At 60.4% G+C, this 17,562-nt stretch overlaps 1 protein-coding gene across 1 annotated transcript in view; it reads left to right on the forward strand.

Moving 5' to 3' along the window:
- LOC139235594 (twisted gastrulation protein homolog 1-like) overlaps window positions 1-17,285 on the forward strand; it is a 28,707-nt gene extending 11,422 nt beyond the window's left edge. The window contains exons 3-4 of the mRNA XM_070866627.1: window positions 8,438-8,650; window positions 13,218-17,285. Coding sequence (XP_070722728.1) covers window positions 8,438-8,650; window positions 13,218-13,435 — 431 coding nt within the window. The 3' untranslated portion in view covers window positions 13,436-17,285. The remainder of the gene's footprint in view (window positions 1-8,437; window positions 8,651-13,217) is intronic.
- Window positions 17,286-17,562: the final 277 nt, after the last annotated feature.

The raw sequence follows: 17,562 nt of genomic DNA on the forward strand, positions 1-17,562 counted from the left end.
AAGAACCAATCATCATCATCATCACAGGCAGTCCCTCGGAGTCGAGGAAGACTTGTTTCCACTCTAAAAGTGAGTTCTCAGGTGACTGAACAGTCCAATACAGGAATTACAGTCTCTGTCACAGGTGGGACAGACAGTGGTTGAGGGAAGGGGAGGGTGGGACCGGTTTGCCGCACGCTCCTTCCGCTGCCTGCGCTTGGTTTCTGCACGCTCTCGGCGACGAGACTCGAGGTGCTCAGCGCCCCTCCCGGATGCACTTCCTCCACTTAGGGGCGGTATAAGAAAAGCTTTTTTTACACAGCGAGCGGTTGGGATCTGCACTGCACGGCCTGAGAGGGTGGTGGAGCCAGACTCGATCTTGTTTTTCAAAAGGGAGTTAGATAAGTATCTGAAGGAAATTAATTCGCAGGGTTATGGGGAAAGGGCGGGGGGAGTGGGACTGGCTGAGGGGCTCTTGCAGAGAGCCGGCACGGGCTCAACGGGCCGAATGGCCTCCTTCTGTGCTGTAACTGTTCTCTGATTCCATGAACTTGGAGTGCAGGTCCACAGAACTCTTTTGGGAGGAACCAAAACATTAATTCTTAACTCGTGTCCCCCCGATCTGGGGGGCACACCAAACATTTACAAGGCCCTTTTTTTGTGTTTTTTTGGGGGGGGTTTTGTGTTTTTGTTTTTTCTTTAAAGTTTTTTGGGCACAAAATCATATTTTTTTCCTCCAAGTGCCCCCTATAAAAGGGGAGGGGGACATTAAAAACACCGGCAATTAAAACAAATTAAACTTTAAAACATAAAATCAAATTAAAATTGGGTTGCCGGGGGTTACGATGCACTCCAGTCCCTCCGGCGCCCACCTCTCGCGGAAGGCCGCGAGCGTACCGGTGGACACCGCGTGCTCCATCTCCAGGGACACCCTGGCTCGGATGTAACCGCGGAAGAGAGGCAGGCAGTCGGGGCTGAACGACCCCCTCGACCGCCCGCTGCCTGGACCGGCTGATGGCCCGCCTTGGCCGTGCCCAGGAGCAGTCCTATGAGGAGGCCCTCGGACCTACCCGCTCCCCTCCGCACAGGGTGCCCAAAGATCAGGAGAGTGGGACTGAAGTGCAGCCAGAATTTCAGGAGCAGCCCCTTTAAATAATAAAACAGGGGCTGCAACCTTGTGCATTCCATAAAAACATGGAACACGGACTCCTCCAGACCGCAGAAATTGCAGGCGGCCTGGGAGCCCGTGAACCGGCTTAAAAATTTGTTGCACGGCACTGCTCCGTGCACCACCCTCCAGGCCAAGTCCCCGATAAATAGTGGGAGGACTCCCGCGTAGAGTGCCCTCCATCGGGGACCCCCGCCCCCTCCGGACGGCAAGATGGTGCGCCATGGCGTGTCCGGACGGCCGGCGAGGATGGCAAAGTTGAGGGTGTGCAGGAGCAGCCCGTACAGGAAACCCCTCCGCGCGGAACTGAAAGGCACGGAGGGGATTTCCCCGAGGCGGCTCAAGTTGTGAGGCGCCGGCCCCCGAGGGAGGTTCCGGGGTTTGGCGCCGATGAGGAATTCCGTCCGGACGGGGGTCAGTTCGGACGGGATCTCCCCACGTGCTTGAGCCTCCTCGATGCACCGAACGGAGTCAGGGCCCAGAGCTGTTTTTAGCGACTCGATGGCATCGGCCGCGTGGCGGACGTTGGCAGAATTTAGGCGCCGCGCCAGCGTGTCTGGCGCCATCCAGCCCGCAATCCGCCATCGAGCAGGTCCCTGACCCTGGTCACCTCACCAGCCACAGCCCTCTCTTCCGACCGCCACATAAAGCCTCGGTCGTGGAGGTACGGATTCCCGAGCAGCGGCTCCTGCAGGACGGCCGCCACTCCAGCCGGTGGAGAGCTGCGCTTGGTGGAGACTTTGTTCCAGACCCTGGTGAGTTCCCTGTAAAAGACAGGCAGCTCCCGGAGGGCGGTCCTGGCACCCCCCAAGCTCACAAACAGGAGCTGCGTGTCGTAGTTGAGGCCGTGCTGCTGGCGGAAGAAATACCTCGCCAGAGCACACCACCTAGGAGGGGGCTCGACGTAAAGGTATCTCTGCAGGGTCTGAAGACGGAAAGTCGCGAGCTGGGCGATGACGCACACCAACGACTGACCGCCCTCCTCAAGCGGGAGACTCAAGACCGCAGCAGAGACCGAGTGCTTCCTGTTGTTCCAGAAGAAGTCCACCAGCTTCTGTATCTTGGCGACAAACGCAGGGGGAGGGGTCAAAGTGACCAGCCGGTACCACAGCATTGCGGCCACCAGCTGGTTTATGACTAGCGCTCGACCCCTGTAGGACAGCACTCGGAGCAGTCCTGTCCAGCGCCCTAGGCGAGCGGCGACCTTGGCCTCCAGCTCCTGCCAGTTCGCCGGCCAGGCTCCCTCGTCGGGGCTAAGGTAGACTCCCAGATAGAGGAGATGGGTCGTGCTCCAGGCAAAAGGCCTGAGCTCCTCCGGCAGGGAGTCCACCCGCCACTGACCCACCAGGAGTCCGGAACATTTCTCCCAGTTGATCCTGGCGGAGGACGCGGCCGAGTAAATCTCCTGGCACTCACGCATCCTCCGCAGGTCAGCGGGATCCTCTACCGCGAGGAGCACGTCATCGGCGTAAGCCGAGAGGACGACCTCCACGCCCGGCCCTTGCAGAGCCAGTCCCGTCAACCTCGTCCGCATGAGGCGCAGGAAAGGCTCCACGCAGACGGCATATAACTGGCCGGACATGGGGCATCCCTGGCGCACCCCTCTCCTAAAGCGAAGGGGCGCCATCAAGGACCCGTTAACCTTAATCAGACACTCCGCGGCGGCGTACAAAAGTCGGATCCGGGCGACGAAATGCGTCCCGAACCCGAAAGCGCGCAGAGTTCCGAGCAGATAGTCGTGATCCACCCTGTCGAACGCCTTCTCTTGGTCGAGGGATAGGAAGGCGACCGACAGACCAGCCTCCTGGGAATGATGGATGAGGTCCCGGACCAGATGGATGTTATCGTGGATTGTCCGGCCCGGGACCGTGTAGGACTGGTCGGGGTGGATCATGTGGTCCAGCACGGCACCAAGGCGAGCAGACATCGTCCGTGCTGAGGAGGGAGACTGGGCGCCAGTTCTTAAGGAGGCGGAGATCGCCCTTCTTAGGCAGCAGGACGATGACTGCCCTGCGCCAAGAGAGGGGCATCTCCCCGGTCGCCAGACTCTCCCCCAGGACCCGCGCGTAGTCGCCCCCCAGGACGTCCCAGAACGCCCTGTGGAACTCCACGGTCAGCCCGTCCAGCCCCGGGGATTTTCCCCTCGAGAGCCGGTCGAGGGCGCCGGTCAGCTCCGCCAGGCTTAGCGGAGCTTCCAGATTTTCGGCAGGTCCTCCCACAAAACTCTACGCGCTTCCTCGCTGGACGGCTCCGGAGAGAACAGAGCCCCGCCCACACCAGGTGGTGGTCCGAACACGGCACCGGCCGCATGGAGGCCGCCGGGACGCAGGAAACGTACGCCCGAGACACGTAAAGGCGGTCGACTCTGGACCATCCTACTCCAGGCCTCACCCAAGTAAAGGCGCTGGAGTCGGGGTGGAGATTTCGCCAGACGTCCACCAAGTCGAAGGACCCGACCAGGTCCCTCAACTTCTCCATCGCCGTCATGCACTGCGGGGCACCGGAGCGGTCCCTCGCCTCGAGGGTGCAGTTAAAATCCCCCCCGAGGACAATGCAGTCGCCGACGTCGACGGAGCCAAGAAGAGCGGACACTTCTTCGAAGAAGCGCGTTTGCTGCGGGCCGGGATGAGGGGCGTACACGTTCACGAGATGGAGCGGCACGTCCCCCAGGCGAACCGTTACGTGCAGCAAGCGGCCTGGCACGGGCTCCTCGACCCCCAAGATCTCCGGCTGAAAATGCGGGCCCAGCAAGATGGCCACCCCACAAGAAATGGCGGTGAGGTGGCTCATGCGGACCTCTCCTTGCCATTCCAGGAGCCACGTGGCTTCGTCTCCCGGAACGGTGTGGGTTTCTTGCAGGAAGCACACCGCATATTTCCCCTCCCGCAGGAGCGAAAAATTGTCAAATCTACGGCGTGCCCCTCTGCCGCCGTTGATGTTGAGGCTGGCTCTGGTTATCTTCATGACTAGAGCATAGTGCAACCTCTACCTAACCTATTGTGGCGAGGGGAGTGGAGTCGTTTGTTGACCTCCACTCCCTCAGCAGCCCAGCGAGGAACCTTTTGAGCCGGCGCAGCTCAAGGCCTTGCGCCTTTGATAAGGGACCGCCCGCGGCCATGGTTTTAGCGGCGGTGCGGACGGACGCGATGAGCAGCCCCGGCTCGGACCATTTTTCCCGGGCCAGATGGGCTCGGTCGCGGTGACCCTGGCTCTGGACCAAAAAGTCCCGGAGTTCCTTTGCAGGAATGAGGGGGGACTCAGCGGCGGGCACGAGGAGATCCACCGCCTCACTGGCGATGGACTTGAGATCTTCTCCCTCGTCCCCCACCGAGTCCCCGTCCCGCACCGGGAGTTCACTGCCAGCAGCCGGCCCGTCGACCGCACGAGGTACGGCAAACGGCCCGGCCGCTCCATTCGACCCTGGCTCTGTCCCGATCCCACCCCCAGGATCGTCGGCAGAGGAGTCCCCACTGGGCTCTTTTAAAAGCGGTGCTGGGTCAGGAAGCGACAGCGGAAGGGGTTCCTCCTCCGCCCCAGGAGCCGGGGAACACGGAGAGACCCGGTCAAAGAAAAGTTCCAGGTCCTCCAAGTACCCCAGCTCCAGAGTAGGGGGCGAGGGTTGTTGTTCTTCCCCCTCCCCGCCGCCACCCCCCGGCCCAGCGTGTACAGAATCGTTAAAATTGTTAACATTTTCAGTTTCCGCCGGGCCGAGCGACTCCCGGGGGAAGTTGGTTAATAGCTGGACGGGCTCAGGTTCGGCCTTTTCGGCCCCGCCCGCCTCAGTCCCCGGGACGCTCGACCCGGCCGCTACGCATTCTTCCACTGGCCCCACGCCCCCCACGACAGGCAGATCTTCCACGCCATCCCCGGGAGGCAGAGGCTGGGCAGCCTCGACTGCCCCACCCTCCCCGGGGACAGACTCCTCTCGCCTACGGCGCAGTTTGGGGGCGCTGGTGGGGGACGCGGGACACGCGGCGGGCACCGACTCCTCCGCGGAGGGATGTTGTTCCCCCTCCGCCTCATTGGAGCGGCGCCTCCTTTTGTTCCTGGGGGGGGCGCGGAGGGAGGGAGACCTCCATGTCTGCCGAGGCCTCCCGCTCCGCCCCCCCCTTTTTCTTATCTTGCCCGCGCCCGAGCCCCTCTGTGATATTGGTCAAGGGCTCGGGCACGGGCTCAGGGCACCCCGCGCTCGCCGGTGACAGGGTTGGGCCGAGCGCGGTGATCAAATTGTCTGGCGCACTGAGGGGACCCGCCTCGAGATGTTTCGCCTTCCTCCGCGCCTTCTTTCCGCTCGGACGCTCTCCCTCCCCCCCGCCGGAGGCCCTGAAAACAAAGGCCTCCGACGATGCCCGCGCACCCACAGCTCCCGGCACGCGGACGCAACTAGGGGGAGGGGTGGCGGCGGCGCCAGCCTTGGCCGCCTTCGGTGGTTCGGCGGCCTTGGAGGCGGGGCAGTTTTTACGAACATGCCCCACCTCCCTGCAGGCATGGCACCGCACGCCGTCCGACGTCCAGAAGACGCGGTAGGCAGTCCCCTCGTGCACCACATTAAAACTACCCTCCGTCGTCTCCTCCCGCGCCAGCCGGACAAAGAGCTGGCGGCGGAAGGAGAACACGTGGCGCAGGCTGTTCTCCCTGAGGCCGAGCGGTATGGGGTTGATCCCTGACCTTACCTCCCCCAGTTGTTGTAGGTGAGGGAGGAGGAGCTCAGCGGGAACAAAGGGCGGGACGTTCGACACGATGACCCTCTGCGCGGTGGCCTCGAGAGGGTCCACCGGCAGGAACGTCCCGCCCACCGTGAGCCCCTTTTCGAGGGCCAGGGACACCGCCCGCTCCGACCCCAGGAAGAACACGGCCTTCCCAGACATCTTGGAGGCTGCGACAATGGCCGAGGGGCCGACTACCCCAGCCATCGCCCTCACGCACTCCTCAATGGTCATTGTGGGGTGAGTGTAGCTCTTGACCCCGTGTTTTTTTGTTATAAGTTTGAATGGTGGCAGGGCAGCGGGTGGCGCAGGAGGTGCCGTGGATGTGGACGCCGCCTGCGCATACGTCCTTGCTGGCCCTGCCACCGGTGTGGATGGGGTCGCCATCACGGGGTCCCTTTAAGGGCTACACCCACCCCAAAGTCACAGGCCTTAATGTTCTTTAATTGGCCTCGTTGGTGTTTTGAGCAGAGGGAGCTCTCGATGAGGCACACCTCTCGCCTAGTTAACGAATGGGGAGGGGCCTTGCTCCCTCTGCTCAGTTGTCGTAATTTAACTTTAATTTAAGGAGGAAAGGGGCTCTCAGAGAGAGAGGGGAGAGACAGAGAAAGTGAGAGAGAGAGAGAGGGAGGGTGGGAAAGAGGGAAGCTGTGAGGGCTGGTCTCCCCTCACAGCGATGGGTGGGTGTTTCTTGGGGTGCACTCCCCAGATGGCAAGAAAAACGCAGTCTTTGTAGATGGTCTTCGGGTGGGGGGAGAAGATGTCTTCACCTGGGGCAGCTGGAGCCACCCAGGCACACACTCCCAACGATGTTAAATAGGGTGATTAGTAATACTTCAGCCAGGTAGCTCCAGCTATCCCAGGCTAGGCAATGGGGGAGGGGTGCTTCAGTGGTGTGTGGGGCCTAGCTGTAAGCAAGACCCCCACACACACTTCCACACACACACACCCCCCGCGATGTTCCGGCACTCGAATGGTCTTCTTTCCTCCCCCCACCGATACAACAAAGTCTTTCGGGGAATGCACCAAAACACACCCACCTTTAGTTGATGAAGTTTCTCCCTCCTTCCACACTGGATAGTTGTTTATTTTTCCCCTCTCTCCAACTCTCTGTAGCAGTATTAAAGGTTGTTGAGTTTTCTGCTCTCCTCCTCTCCCTCTGGATGGATTGGAATGTAGAAAGCCCCCTCCTCCTCTTCCTGGGCTGTTTCCCAGGGCTCACTCCAGGCTTTCCAGACAGGAGCAACAGCAGGGAGTTCCTTCTCTCAGAACAGCACAGCGCCAACTGAATAGGCCACGCCTCCAAAGCTCCACCATTGGTCCACAGAACTCTTTTTGGGAGAAAATTAAAACATTAAATCATTAAATCGTGTCCCCCCGATCTGGGGGGCGCACCAAACATTTCCAAGGCCCTTTTATTTGTGTTTTTTTTTTGTTTGTTTTTTTGTTTTTTTTTAAAGTTTTTTTTTGGGGCACTAAAATCATATTTTTTTCCTTCAAGTGCCCCCTATAAAAGGGGAGGGGGACACTAAAAACACCGGCAATTAAAACAAATTAAACTTTAAAACATAAAATCAAATTAAAATTTGGTTGCCGGGCGTGATGATGCACTCCAGTCCCTCCGGTGCCCACTTCTCGCGGAAGGCCGCGAGCGTACCGGTGGACACCGCGTGCTCCATTGGTCCACAGATCCCTGAAGGTAGCAGGCCAGGTGGATAAGGTGGTTAAGAAGGCGTATGGAATACTTGCCTTTATTAGCCGAGGCATAGAATACAAGAGCAGGGAGGTTATGCTTGAACTGTATAAAACACTGGTTAGGCCACAGCTGGAGTACTGCGTGCACAGTTCTGGTCACCACATTACAGGAAGGATGTGATTACACTGGAGAGGGTACAGAGGAGATTTACCAGGATGTTGCACTAGAGAGGGTACAGAGGAGATTTACCAGGATGTTGCACTGGAGAGGGTACAGAGGAGATTTACCAGGATGTTGCACTGGAGAGGGTACAGAGGAGATTTACCAGGATGTTGCACTGGAGAGGGTACAGAGGAGATTTACCAGGATGTTGCACTGGAGAGGGTACAGAGGAGATTTACCAGGATGTTGCCGGGACTGGAGAATTTTAGCGATGGGGAAAAATTGGATAGGCTGGGGTTGTTTTCTTTGGAACAGATGAGGCTGAGGAGAGACCTGATTGAGGTGTATAAAATGATGAGGGGCCTGGATAGAGTGGAGAGGACGGACCTGTTTCCCTTAGCAGAGGGGTCAACAACCAGGGGGCAGGGATTGAAAGTAATTGGGGGGAGGTTTAGAGGGGATTTGAGGGAAATGTCTACACCCAGAGGGTGGTGGGGGTCTGGGGCGGAACTCACGGCCTGAAAGGGGGGTAGAGGCAGAAACCCTCACCACATTTAAAAAGTACCTGGATGTGCCCCTGAAGTGCCGTAACCCGCAGGGCTACGGACCCAGAGCGGGAAAGTGGGATTAGGCCGGGTAGCTCTTTGTTGGCCGGTGTGGACACGATGGGCCGAATGGCTTCCCTCCGTGCGGTAAATGTCTGTGGTTCTATGGTTCTCTCCTCAGGACTATGCAGTGAACAGAGTCGTCAGCAGTCTCAGCCGGCCTCTCGCAGCTCGGTGGAAGATCTGCCTCTCCCGATCCCATCCCTGTTCCGGGCATTGAGCACGGTGTCGGAGAACGACCAGCAAATGGATTGGACCATTGTCAGCATCAGTGTGCAGGAGGAGCTGAGACACCGTCACCACCCCCAGCACCTGGTACTGGGCCCCAGTAAAGGTAAGTGTGTGAGAGGCTGGCCCATCCCCTCGTCCCCTCCATCCTCCTCGTCCCCTCCATCCTCCTCGCCCCCTGCATCCTCCTCGTCCCCTCCATCCTCCTCGTCCCCTCCATCCTCCTCGTCCCCTCCATCCTCCTCGTCCCCTCCATCCTCCTCCGTCCTCCTCGCCCCCTCCATCCTCCTCGTCCCCTCCATCCTCCTCGTCCCCTCCGTCCTCCTCGTCCCCTCCATCCTCCTCGTCCCCTCCATCCTCCTCGTCCCCTCCATCCTCCTCGTCCCCTCCATCCTCCTCGTCCCCTCCATCCTCCTCGTCCCCTCCATCCTCCTCGTCCCCTCCATCCTCCTCGTCCCCTCCATCCTCCTCGTCCCCTCCATCCTCCTCGTCCCCTCCATCCTCCTCGTCCCCTCCGTCCTCCTCGTCCCCTCCATCCTCCTCGTCCCCTCCATCCTCCTCGTCCTCCTCGTCCCCTCCATCCTCCTCGTCCCCTCCATCCTCCTCCGTCCTCCTCGTCCCCTCCATCCTCCTCGTCCCCTCCATCCTCCTCGTCCCCTCCGTCCTCCTCGTCCCCTCCGTCCTCCTCGTCCCCTCCGTCCTCCTCGTCCCCTCCGTCCTCCTCGTCCCCTCCGTCCTCCTCGCCCCCTCCGTCCTCCTCGCCCCCTCCATCCTCCTCGCCCCCTCCATCCTCCTCGTCCTCCTCCATCCTCCTCGCCCCCTCCATCCTCCTCGTCCCCTCCATCCTCCTCGTCCCCTCCATCCTCCTCGTCCCCTCCATCCTCCTCGTCCCCTCCATCCTCCTCGTCCTCCTCGTCCCCTCCATCCTCCTCGTCCCCTCCATCCTCCTCCGTCCTCCTCGCCCCCTCCGTCCTCCTCATCCCCCTCCGTCCTCATCCCCCTCCGTCCTCATCCCCCTCCGTCCTCGTCCCCCTCCGTCCTCGTCCCCCTCCGTCCTCGTCCCCCTCCGTCCTCGTCCCCCTCCGTCCTCGTCCCCCTCCGTCCTCGTCCCCCTCCGTCCTCATCCCCCTCCGTCCTCGTCCCCCTCGTCCCATCCTCCATCCTCCATCCTCCATCCATCCTCCATCCTCCATCCTCCATCCTCCATCCTCCATCCTCCATCCTCCATCCTCCATCCTCCATCCTCCATCCTCCATCCTCCATCCATCCTCCATCCCCCTCGTCCCCCTCGTCCCCTCGTCCCCTCCTCCCCTCGTTCCCTTCCATCATCCTCATCCCCCTCGTCCTCCTCATCCCCCCTCCTCCCCTCGTCCGCCTCACCCCCCCTCGTCCTCCACATCCCCCTCCTCATCCCCTTGTCCCCCCCACCCCTCGTCCCTCTCCCTCCCCTCCCTCTCCCTCCCCCTCGTCCCTCTCCCTCATCCCTTCCCCCTCGTCTCCCTACCCTCCCCATCCCCCTCCCATGTTAGCCGACATTGTTAACGGTTCCCTCTGTCCCCCTCGGTTACTCTCCCCCTCTCCCTCAAATCTCCCGTCATCACCCCTCCCCTCAAAAAACCAACCCTTGACCCCTCCGTCCTTGCTAACTATCGCCCCATCTGCAACCTCCCTTTCCTCTCAGGTCCTTGTCCGTGTTGTTGTCTCCCAAATCCGGGCCCATCTTTCCCACAGTTCGATGTTTGAATCCTCCAATCCGGTTCCCGCCCCCGTCACATTACCGAAACTGCTCCCATCACAGTCGCAAGTGACACCCTGTGTGACTGTGAGCGGGGTAACCTATCCCTCCTGGACCTGTCTGCAGCCTGTGACACGTTGACCACTCTATCCTCCTCCAACACCTCTCCACCATGGTCCTGGGTGGGCCTGCACTCGCCTGGTTCCATTCTTATCCATCTCATCGTAGCCCGAGAATCTCCTGCAACGGTTTCTCTTCCCGCCCCCGCACCGTTACCTCCGGTGTCCCCCCAGGATCTATCCTCGGCCCCCTCCTATCTCCCATCTACATGTTGCCCCTCGGTGACATCATCCGAAAACACAGCCTCAGTTTCCACATGTACGCTGAGACACCCAGCTCTACCTCACCCCCCCTTCTCTCCACCCCTCCTCGGTCTCTCAATTGTCAGGCTGCCTGTCCCACATCCAGTTCTGGGCGAGCAGAAATTTCCTCCAGTTGAATGTTGGGAAGACTGAAGCCATTGTTTTCGGTCCCTGCCACAAACTCCGTTCCCTCGACACTGACTCCATCCCTCTCCCCAACTCCTGTCTGAGGCTGAACCAGACTGTTCGCAACCCAGGTGTCGTATTTGACCCTGAAATGAGCTTCCCACCACATAACCAGCATAACTAAAACCGCCTATTCCCACCTCCGTAACATCGCCCGTCTCCATCTCCTGCCTCAGCTCATCCGCTGCTGAAACCCTCATCCATGCCTTTGTTACCGCTAGACTTGGGGAGTAAAGGGTTATGGGGAGCGGGCGGGGAAGTGAAGTTAAGGCCAGGATCAGATCAGCCATGATCTTATTGAATGGTGGAGCAGGCTCGAGGGGCCGTATGGTCTACTCCTGCTCCTATTTCTTTTGTTCTTTTGTTCACTCCTGGCCGGCCTCCCACATTCTACCCGACGTAAACCAGAGGTGATCCAAAACTCGGCTGCCTTGTGCCCTAACTTGCACCGAGTCCCGCTCACCCATCACCCCCTGTGCTCACTGCCCCGTGTCCTAACTCGCACCGAGTCCCGCTCACCCATCACCCCCTGTGCTCACTGCCCCGTGTCCTAACTCGCACCGAGTCCCACTCACCCATCACCCCCTGTGCTCGCTGCCCCGTGTCCTAACTCGCACCGAGTCCCACTCACCCATCACCCCCTGTGCTCGCTGCCCCGTGTCCTAACTTGCACCAAGTCCCACTCACCCATCACCCCCTGTGCTCGCTGCCCCGTGTCCTAACTTGCACCAAGTCCCGCTCACCCATCACCCCCTGTGCTCGCTGCCCCGTGTCCTAACCCGCACCCAGTCCCGCTCACCCATCACCCCCTGTGCTCACTGCCCCGTGTCCTAACTCGCACCGAGTCCCGCTCACCCATCACCCCCTGTGCTCGCTGACCTACATTGGCTCCTGGTTAAGCAACGCCTCGATTTCAAAATTCACATCCTTGTTTACAAAGCCCTCCATGGCCCTCGCCCCTCCCTATCTCTGTAATCTCCTCCAGCCCCACAACCCCCCCCGAGATGTCCGCACTCCTCTAATTCTGCCCTCCTGACCATCCCTGATTATAATCGCTCCACCATCGGTGGCCGTGCCTTCTGTTGCCTGGGCCCCAAGCTCTGGAACTCCCTCCCTAAACCTCTCCACCTCTCTACCTCTCTCTCCTCCTTCAAGATGCTCCTTAAAACCTACCTCTGTGACCAAGCTTTTGGTCACCTGCCCTAATTTCTCCTTATGTGGCTCAGGGTCAAATTTTTACCTCAAAATGTAGGAAAATGTGAGGTTAGTCACTTTGGTCGGCCGAATTAAAAAAACAGAATATTTTTTAAAAGTTAAGAAACTTTGAAATGTTGGTGTTGAGGGAGATTTGGGGTGTCCCTTATGCAAGAAACACAGAAAGCGAGCATGCAGGTACAGCAAGCAATGGGGAAGGCACATGGCACATTGTCCTTTACTGCAAGGGGGGATGGAGTATCAGAGTAAGGAGGTCTTGCTACAATTGTACAGGGCCCTGGTGGGACCACACCTGGAGTATTGTGCACAGTGTCGGTCTCCTTACCTAAGGAAGGATACACTTGCCATAGAGGGAGTGCGGTGAAGGTTCACCAGACTGATTCCTGGGATGGGGGGATTGTCCTATGGGGAGAGATTGAGTAGACTGGGCCGATATTCTCCAGAGTTTAGAAGAATGAGGTGATCTCATTGAAACATACAACATTCTTACAGGGTAGATGCAGGGAGGGTGTTTCCCCCCCCCCGGGCTGGGGAGTCTAGAACCAGGGGTCACAGTCTCAGGATAAGGGGTCGGCCATTTAGGACTGAGATGAGGAGAAACTTCTTCACTTAGAGGGGGGTGAATCTTTGGAATTCTCTGCCCCAGAGGGCTGGGGAGGCTCAAGACAGAGACCGAGAGATTTGTGGGGTCCAGGGGAATCAAGGGATCGGGCGGGAAAGTGGGGTTGAGGTCGAAGGTCAGCCGTGATCTCACTGGATGGCGGAGCGGGCTCGAGGGGCCGAATGGCCGACTCCTGCTCCTGTTTCTGATGTTATTAATACAGGTTGAACCTCCCTTTGTCCGGCACCCTCAGGACCCTCAGTGCCGAATACGGGATTTTGCCGGATAGAGGGAGGTCAGCCCGAGGTCGGGGGAGGCGTGAGGGGGTCAGTGCCCTGAGCGGGCCCGAAGTGCCGGCTGGCCGCGAGGTGGGGGTTGAGTTTGGTCGCGTTCTGCGCATGCGCTCCCCCTCCCCCCCCCCCCCCCCCCCCCCCCCCCCGCCCCCTGGCCACCAGGATCATGCCGGACGAGGGAGGTCCAACCCTGCACGAGATGTTTGTTTATATCGGGAGCGGTAAACGGGCACCTACCGTTCCTGTGCGGTTAACCGCTGTCCTCTCTCTCTCTCTCGCAGATGTGGAGCCCGGCCCAGACCCCGGGGGGCATGCGACGGCCCCTTGCACCGTGGTCTACTTCAACGCCTGCATGTCCATCAACCACTGCAAGCACTCGTGCGAGTCGATGGGCGCCGCCAAGTACCGCTGGTTCCACAACGCCTGCTGCGAGTGCGTGGGCCCTGACTGCCGGGGCTACGGCAGCAAGGAGGTCGGCTGTGCCCGCTGTAACACCTGAGGGCCGGGGCAAGGCCGCAGCCTGCCTGCCGGGGGGGGGAGGGGAGGGGGGGGCGTTGTGTGTAGGTGCTGGGAGCGAGGGAGGGTAGAGCGGTAGGTTATAGTCAATGTAGGATTGTGTAGGCCGGTGTGTTAGTTTTGTGGGCCCCCCCCCCCCCGTGCCTGCGATCGCTTTTATCGGGACCGAGCTCCTGACTAGAATAAAACCCTGCGTTCATGTAGCCCCCTCACCCCCGTCACTCAGAAATCCTTTTGCATAGAATGAAACCGTCTCAGCGGGCAGCCGCTGTTGCCATGTTGAATTTGGCGGCCATTTTGCGTCCAAATGATTTGTCAGCGGCCATTTTGCGTCCTAGCGATGTGCCACGGCGGCCATTTTGCGTCCCAACGATTTGCCACGGCGGCCATTTTGCGTCCCAACGGTTTGCCACGGCAGCCATTTTGCGTCCCAACGGTTTGCCACGGCGGCCATTTTGCGTCCCAACGATTTGCCACGGCGGCCATTTTGCGTCCCAACGGTTTGCCACGGTGGCCATTTTGCGTTCCAACGGTTTGCCACGGCAGCCATTTTGCGTCCCAACGATTTGCCACGGCGGCCATTTTGCGTCCCAACGATTTGCCATGGCAGCCATTTTGTGTCCCCGCGATTTGCCCGGAGCAACAGTGAGATAACGATCTGTTTTTTTTTTGTGTGGGGCTGTTGATCGAGGCAGGAAATATCGGCCTCGGACACCAGGAGAACTTCCTGCTCTTCGCTCAATAGTGGCCGTGGGATCTTTAACTTCTACCTGAAGAGACAGAAGGGGCCCTTGGTTAAACATCTCCTTCTGACAGTGCAGCATTCCCTCAGTGTTGGCCTAGATTATAAGCTTGAACCCTAATTATATACAGATTCTGCCCCTCCGACTAAATTCCTGTCTGCTCCCAAGAGACTTCCTTCCAGGCAGTTTAGTTCTCCATGCCAGGGTTCCAGGAAAAACCTGAGGCCGATAGTTAATAGCCCACTCCGACACTCTGGGGAAGGGTGAGGCTAGCGCACCCTACAGTCCAGGAAGACCATTTTGCCCGATGTCCCACACTCCGGGGGACCGGTGTAACGGACGCACCCCACGCTCCGGTGGACCGGTGTAACAGACGCACCCCACACTCCGGGGGACCGGTGTAATGGACGCACCCCACACTCCGGGGGACCAGTGTAATGGACGCACCCACACCCAGGGGGACCGGTGTAACGGACGCACCCCACGCTCCGGTGGACCGGTGTAACAGACGCACCCCACACTCCGGGGGACCGGTGTAATGGACGCACCCCACACTCCGGGGGACCAGTGTAATGGACGCACCCACACCCAGGGGGACTGGTGTAACGGACACACCCCACACTCCGGGGGACCGGTGTAACGGACACACCCCACACTCCGGGGGACCGGTGTAACGGACGCACCCCACACCCCAGGGGACCGGTGTAACAGATGCACCCCACACCCCAGGGGACCAGTGTAACAGATGCACCCCACACTCCGGGGGACCGGTGTAACAGACACACCCCACACTCCGGGGGACCGGTGTAACGGACGCACCCCACACCCAGGGGGACCAGTGTAACAGATGCACCCCACACTCCGGGGGACCGGTGTAACCGACACACCCACACCCCAGGGGGACCGGTGTAACAGACGCACCCACACCCCAGGGGACCAGTGTAACAGATGCACCCCACACTCCGGGGGACCGGTGTAACGGACGCACCCTACACTCCGGGGGACCGGTGTAACGGACACACCCCACACTCCGGGGGACCGGTGTAACAGACACACCCACACCCAGGGGGACCGGTGTAACCGACGCACCCACACCCCAGGGGACCGGTGTAACTGACACACCCCACACCCCAGGGGACCGGTGTAACCGACACACCCCACGCTCCGGGGGACCGGTGTAACGGACGCACCCACACCCCAGGGGACCGGTGTAACAGACACACCCCACACTCCGGGGGACCGGTGTAACGGACGCACCCTACACTCCGGGGGACCGGTGTAACGGACACACCCCACACTCCGGGGGACCGGTGTAACGGACACACCCCACACTCCGGGGGACCGGTGTAACCGACACACCCCACACTCCGGGGGACCGGTGTAACCGACACACCCCACACTCCGGGGGACCGGTGTAACCGACACACCCCACACTCCGGGGGACCAGTGTAACCGACACACCCCACACTCCGGGGGACCGGTGTAACCGACACACCCCACACTCCGGGGGACCGGTGTAACCGACACACCCCACACTCCGGGGGACCGGTGTAACCGACACACCCCACACTCCGGGGGACCGGTGTAACCGACACACCCCACACTCCGGGGGACCGGTGTAACGGACGCACCCCACACTCCGGGGGACCGGTGTAACCGACACACCCCACACTCCGGGGGACCGGTGTAACGGACACACCCCACACCCAGGGGGACCGGTGTAATGGACGCACCCCACACTCCGGGGGACCGGTGTAACGGACACACCCCACACCCAGGGGGACCGGTGTAATGGACGCACCCCACACTCCGGGGGACCGGTGTAACGGACACACCCCACACCCAGGGGGACCGGTGTAATGGACGCACCCCACACTCCGGGGGACCGGTGTAACGGACACACCCCACACCCAGGGGGACCAGTGTAACGGACGCACCCCACACTCCGGGGGACCGGTGTAACCGACACACCCCACACCCAGGGGGACCGGTGTAACCGACACACCCCACACTCCGGGGGACCGGTGTAACGGACACACCCCACACTCCGGGGGACCAGTGTAACGGACACACCCCACACCCAGGGGGACCGGTGTAATGGACGCACCCCACACTCCGGGGGACCGGTGTAACGGACACACCCCACACCCAGGGGGACCGGTGTAACCGACACACCCCACACCCAGGGGGACCAGTGTAACGGACACACCCCACACCCAGGGGGACCGGTGTAACCGACACACCCCACACCCAGGGGGACCAGTGTAACGGACACACCCCACACCCAGGGGGACCGGTGTAACCGACACACCCCACACTCCAGGGGACCGGTGTAACTGACACACCCCACACCCAGGGGGACCGGTGTAACGGACACACCCCACACTCCAGGGGACCGGTGTAACTGACACACCCCACACCCAGGGGGACCGGTGTAACGGACACACCCCACACTCCAGGGGACCGGTGTAACTGACACACCCCACACCCAGGGGGACCAGTGTAACCGACACACCCCACACTCCAGGGGGACCAGTGTAACCGACACACCCCACACTCCAGGGGACCGGTGTAACTGACACACCCCACACCCAGGGGGACCGGTGTAACGGACACACCCCACACTCCGGGGGACCAGTGTAACGGACACACCCCACACCCAGGGGGACCGGTGTAATGGACGCACCCCACACTCCGGGGGACCGGTGTAACCGACACACCCCACACCCAGGGGGACCAGTGTAACCGACACACCCCACACCCAGGGGGACCAGTGTAACGGACACACCCCACACCCAGGGGGACCAGTGTAACCGACACACCCCACACTCCAGGGGACCGGTGTAACTGACACACCCCACACCCAGGGGGACCGGTGTAACCGACACACCCCACACTCCGGGGGACCGGTGTAACCGACACACCCCACACTCCGTCCCTACAAAGGCCGCGTCAGCCGGTACTCAAGATGGCCGCCGCGATGAACCACGCTATCTTCTCTCTGTCTCCTCCGTAGTCTCATGTCGTGCATAAATTTAGTGTTTTTTTTATACGTGCTGAATAAATATTTTTCTCCAATAAAAAAATGAATGAGGCTGAATCGTGATTGTTTTTCCTCAATAGGCCTTGGGGCTGAAATTGGCCCCTCCTTAAGTCCCATAAGGCCTTTCCGACCCATGGGGGTGCAGAACACCCGTTACCCCTGGGCCGGGGGGTGGCGGGAACGGGTTACCGACCCCCTTAAGGTCGCCGCGAGTGACACTGTCTCGCGGGAGGGCAGTTGCCGGAGCCCCCCCGACACCCTTGCCCGGCAGGCAGGGCACTCCGCCGCGGCCGCCATTTTATTTTAATTGGTATGACCGTGGCG

This window comes from Pristiophorus japonicus, chromosome 23 (assembly GCF_044704955.1).
Source record: "Pristiophorus japonicus isolate sPriJap1 chromosome 23, sPriJap1.hap1, whole genome shotgun sequence".
Lineage (NCBI taxonomy): Eukaryota > Metazoa > Chordata > Chondrichthyes > Pristiophoridae > Pristiophorus > Pristiophorus japonicus.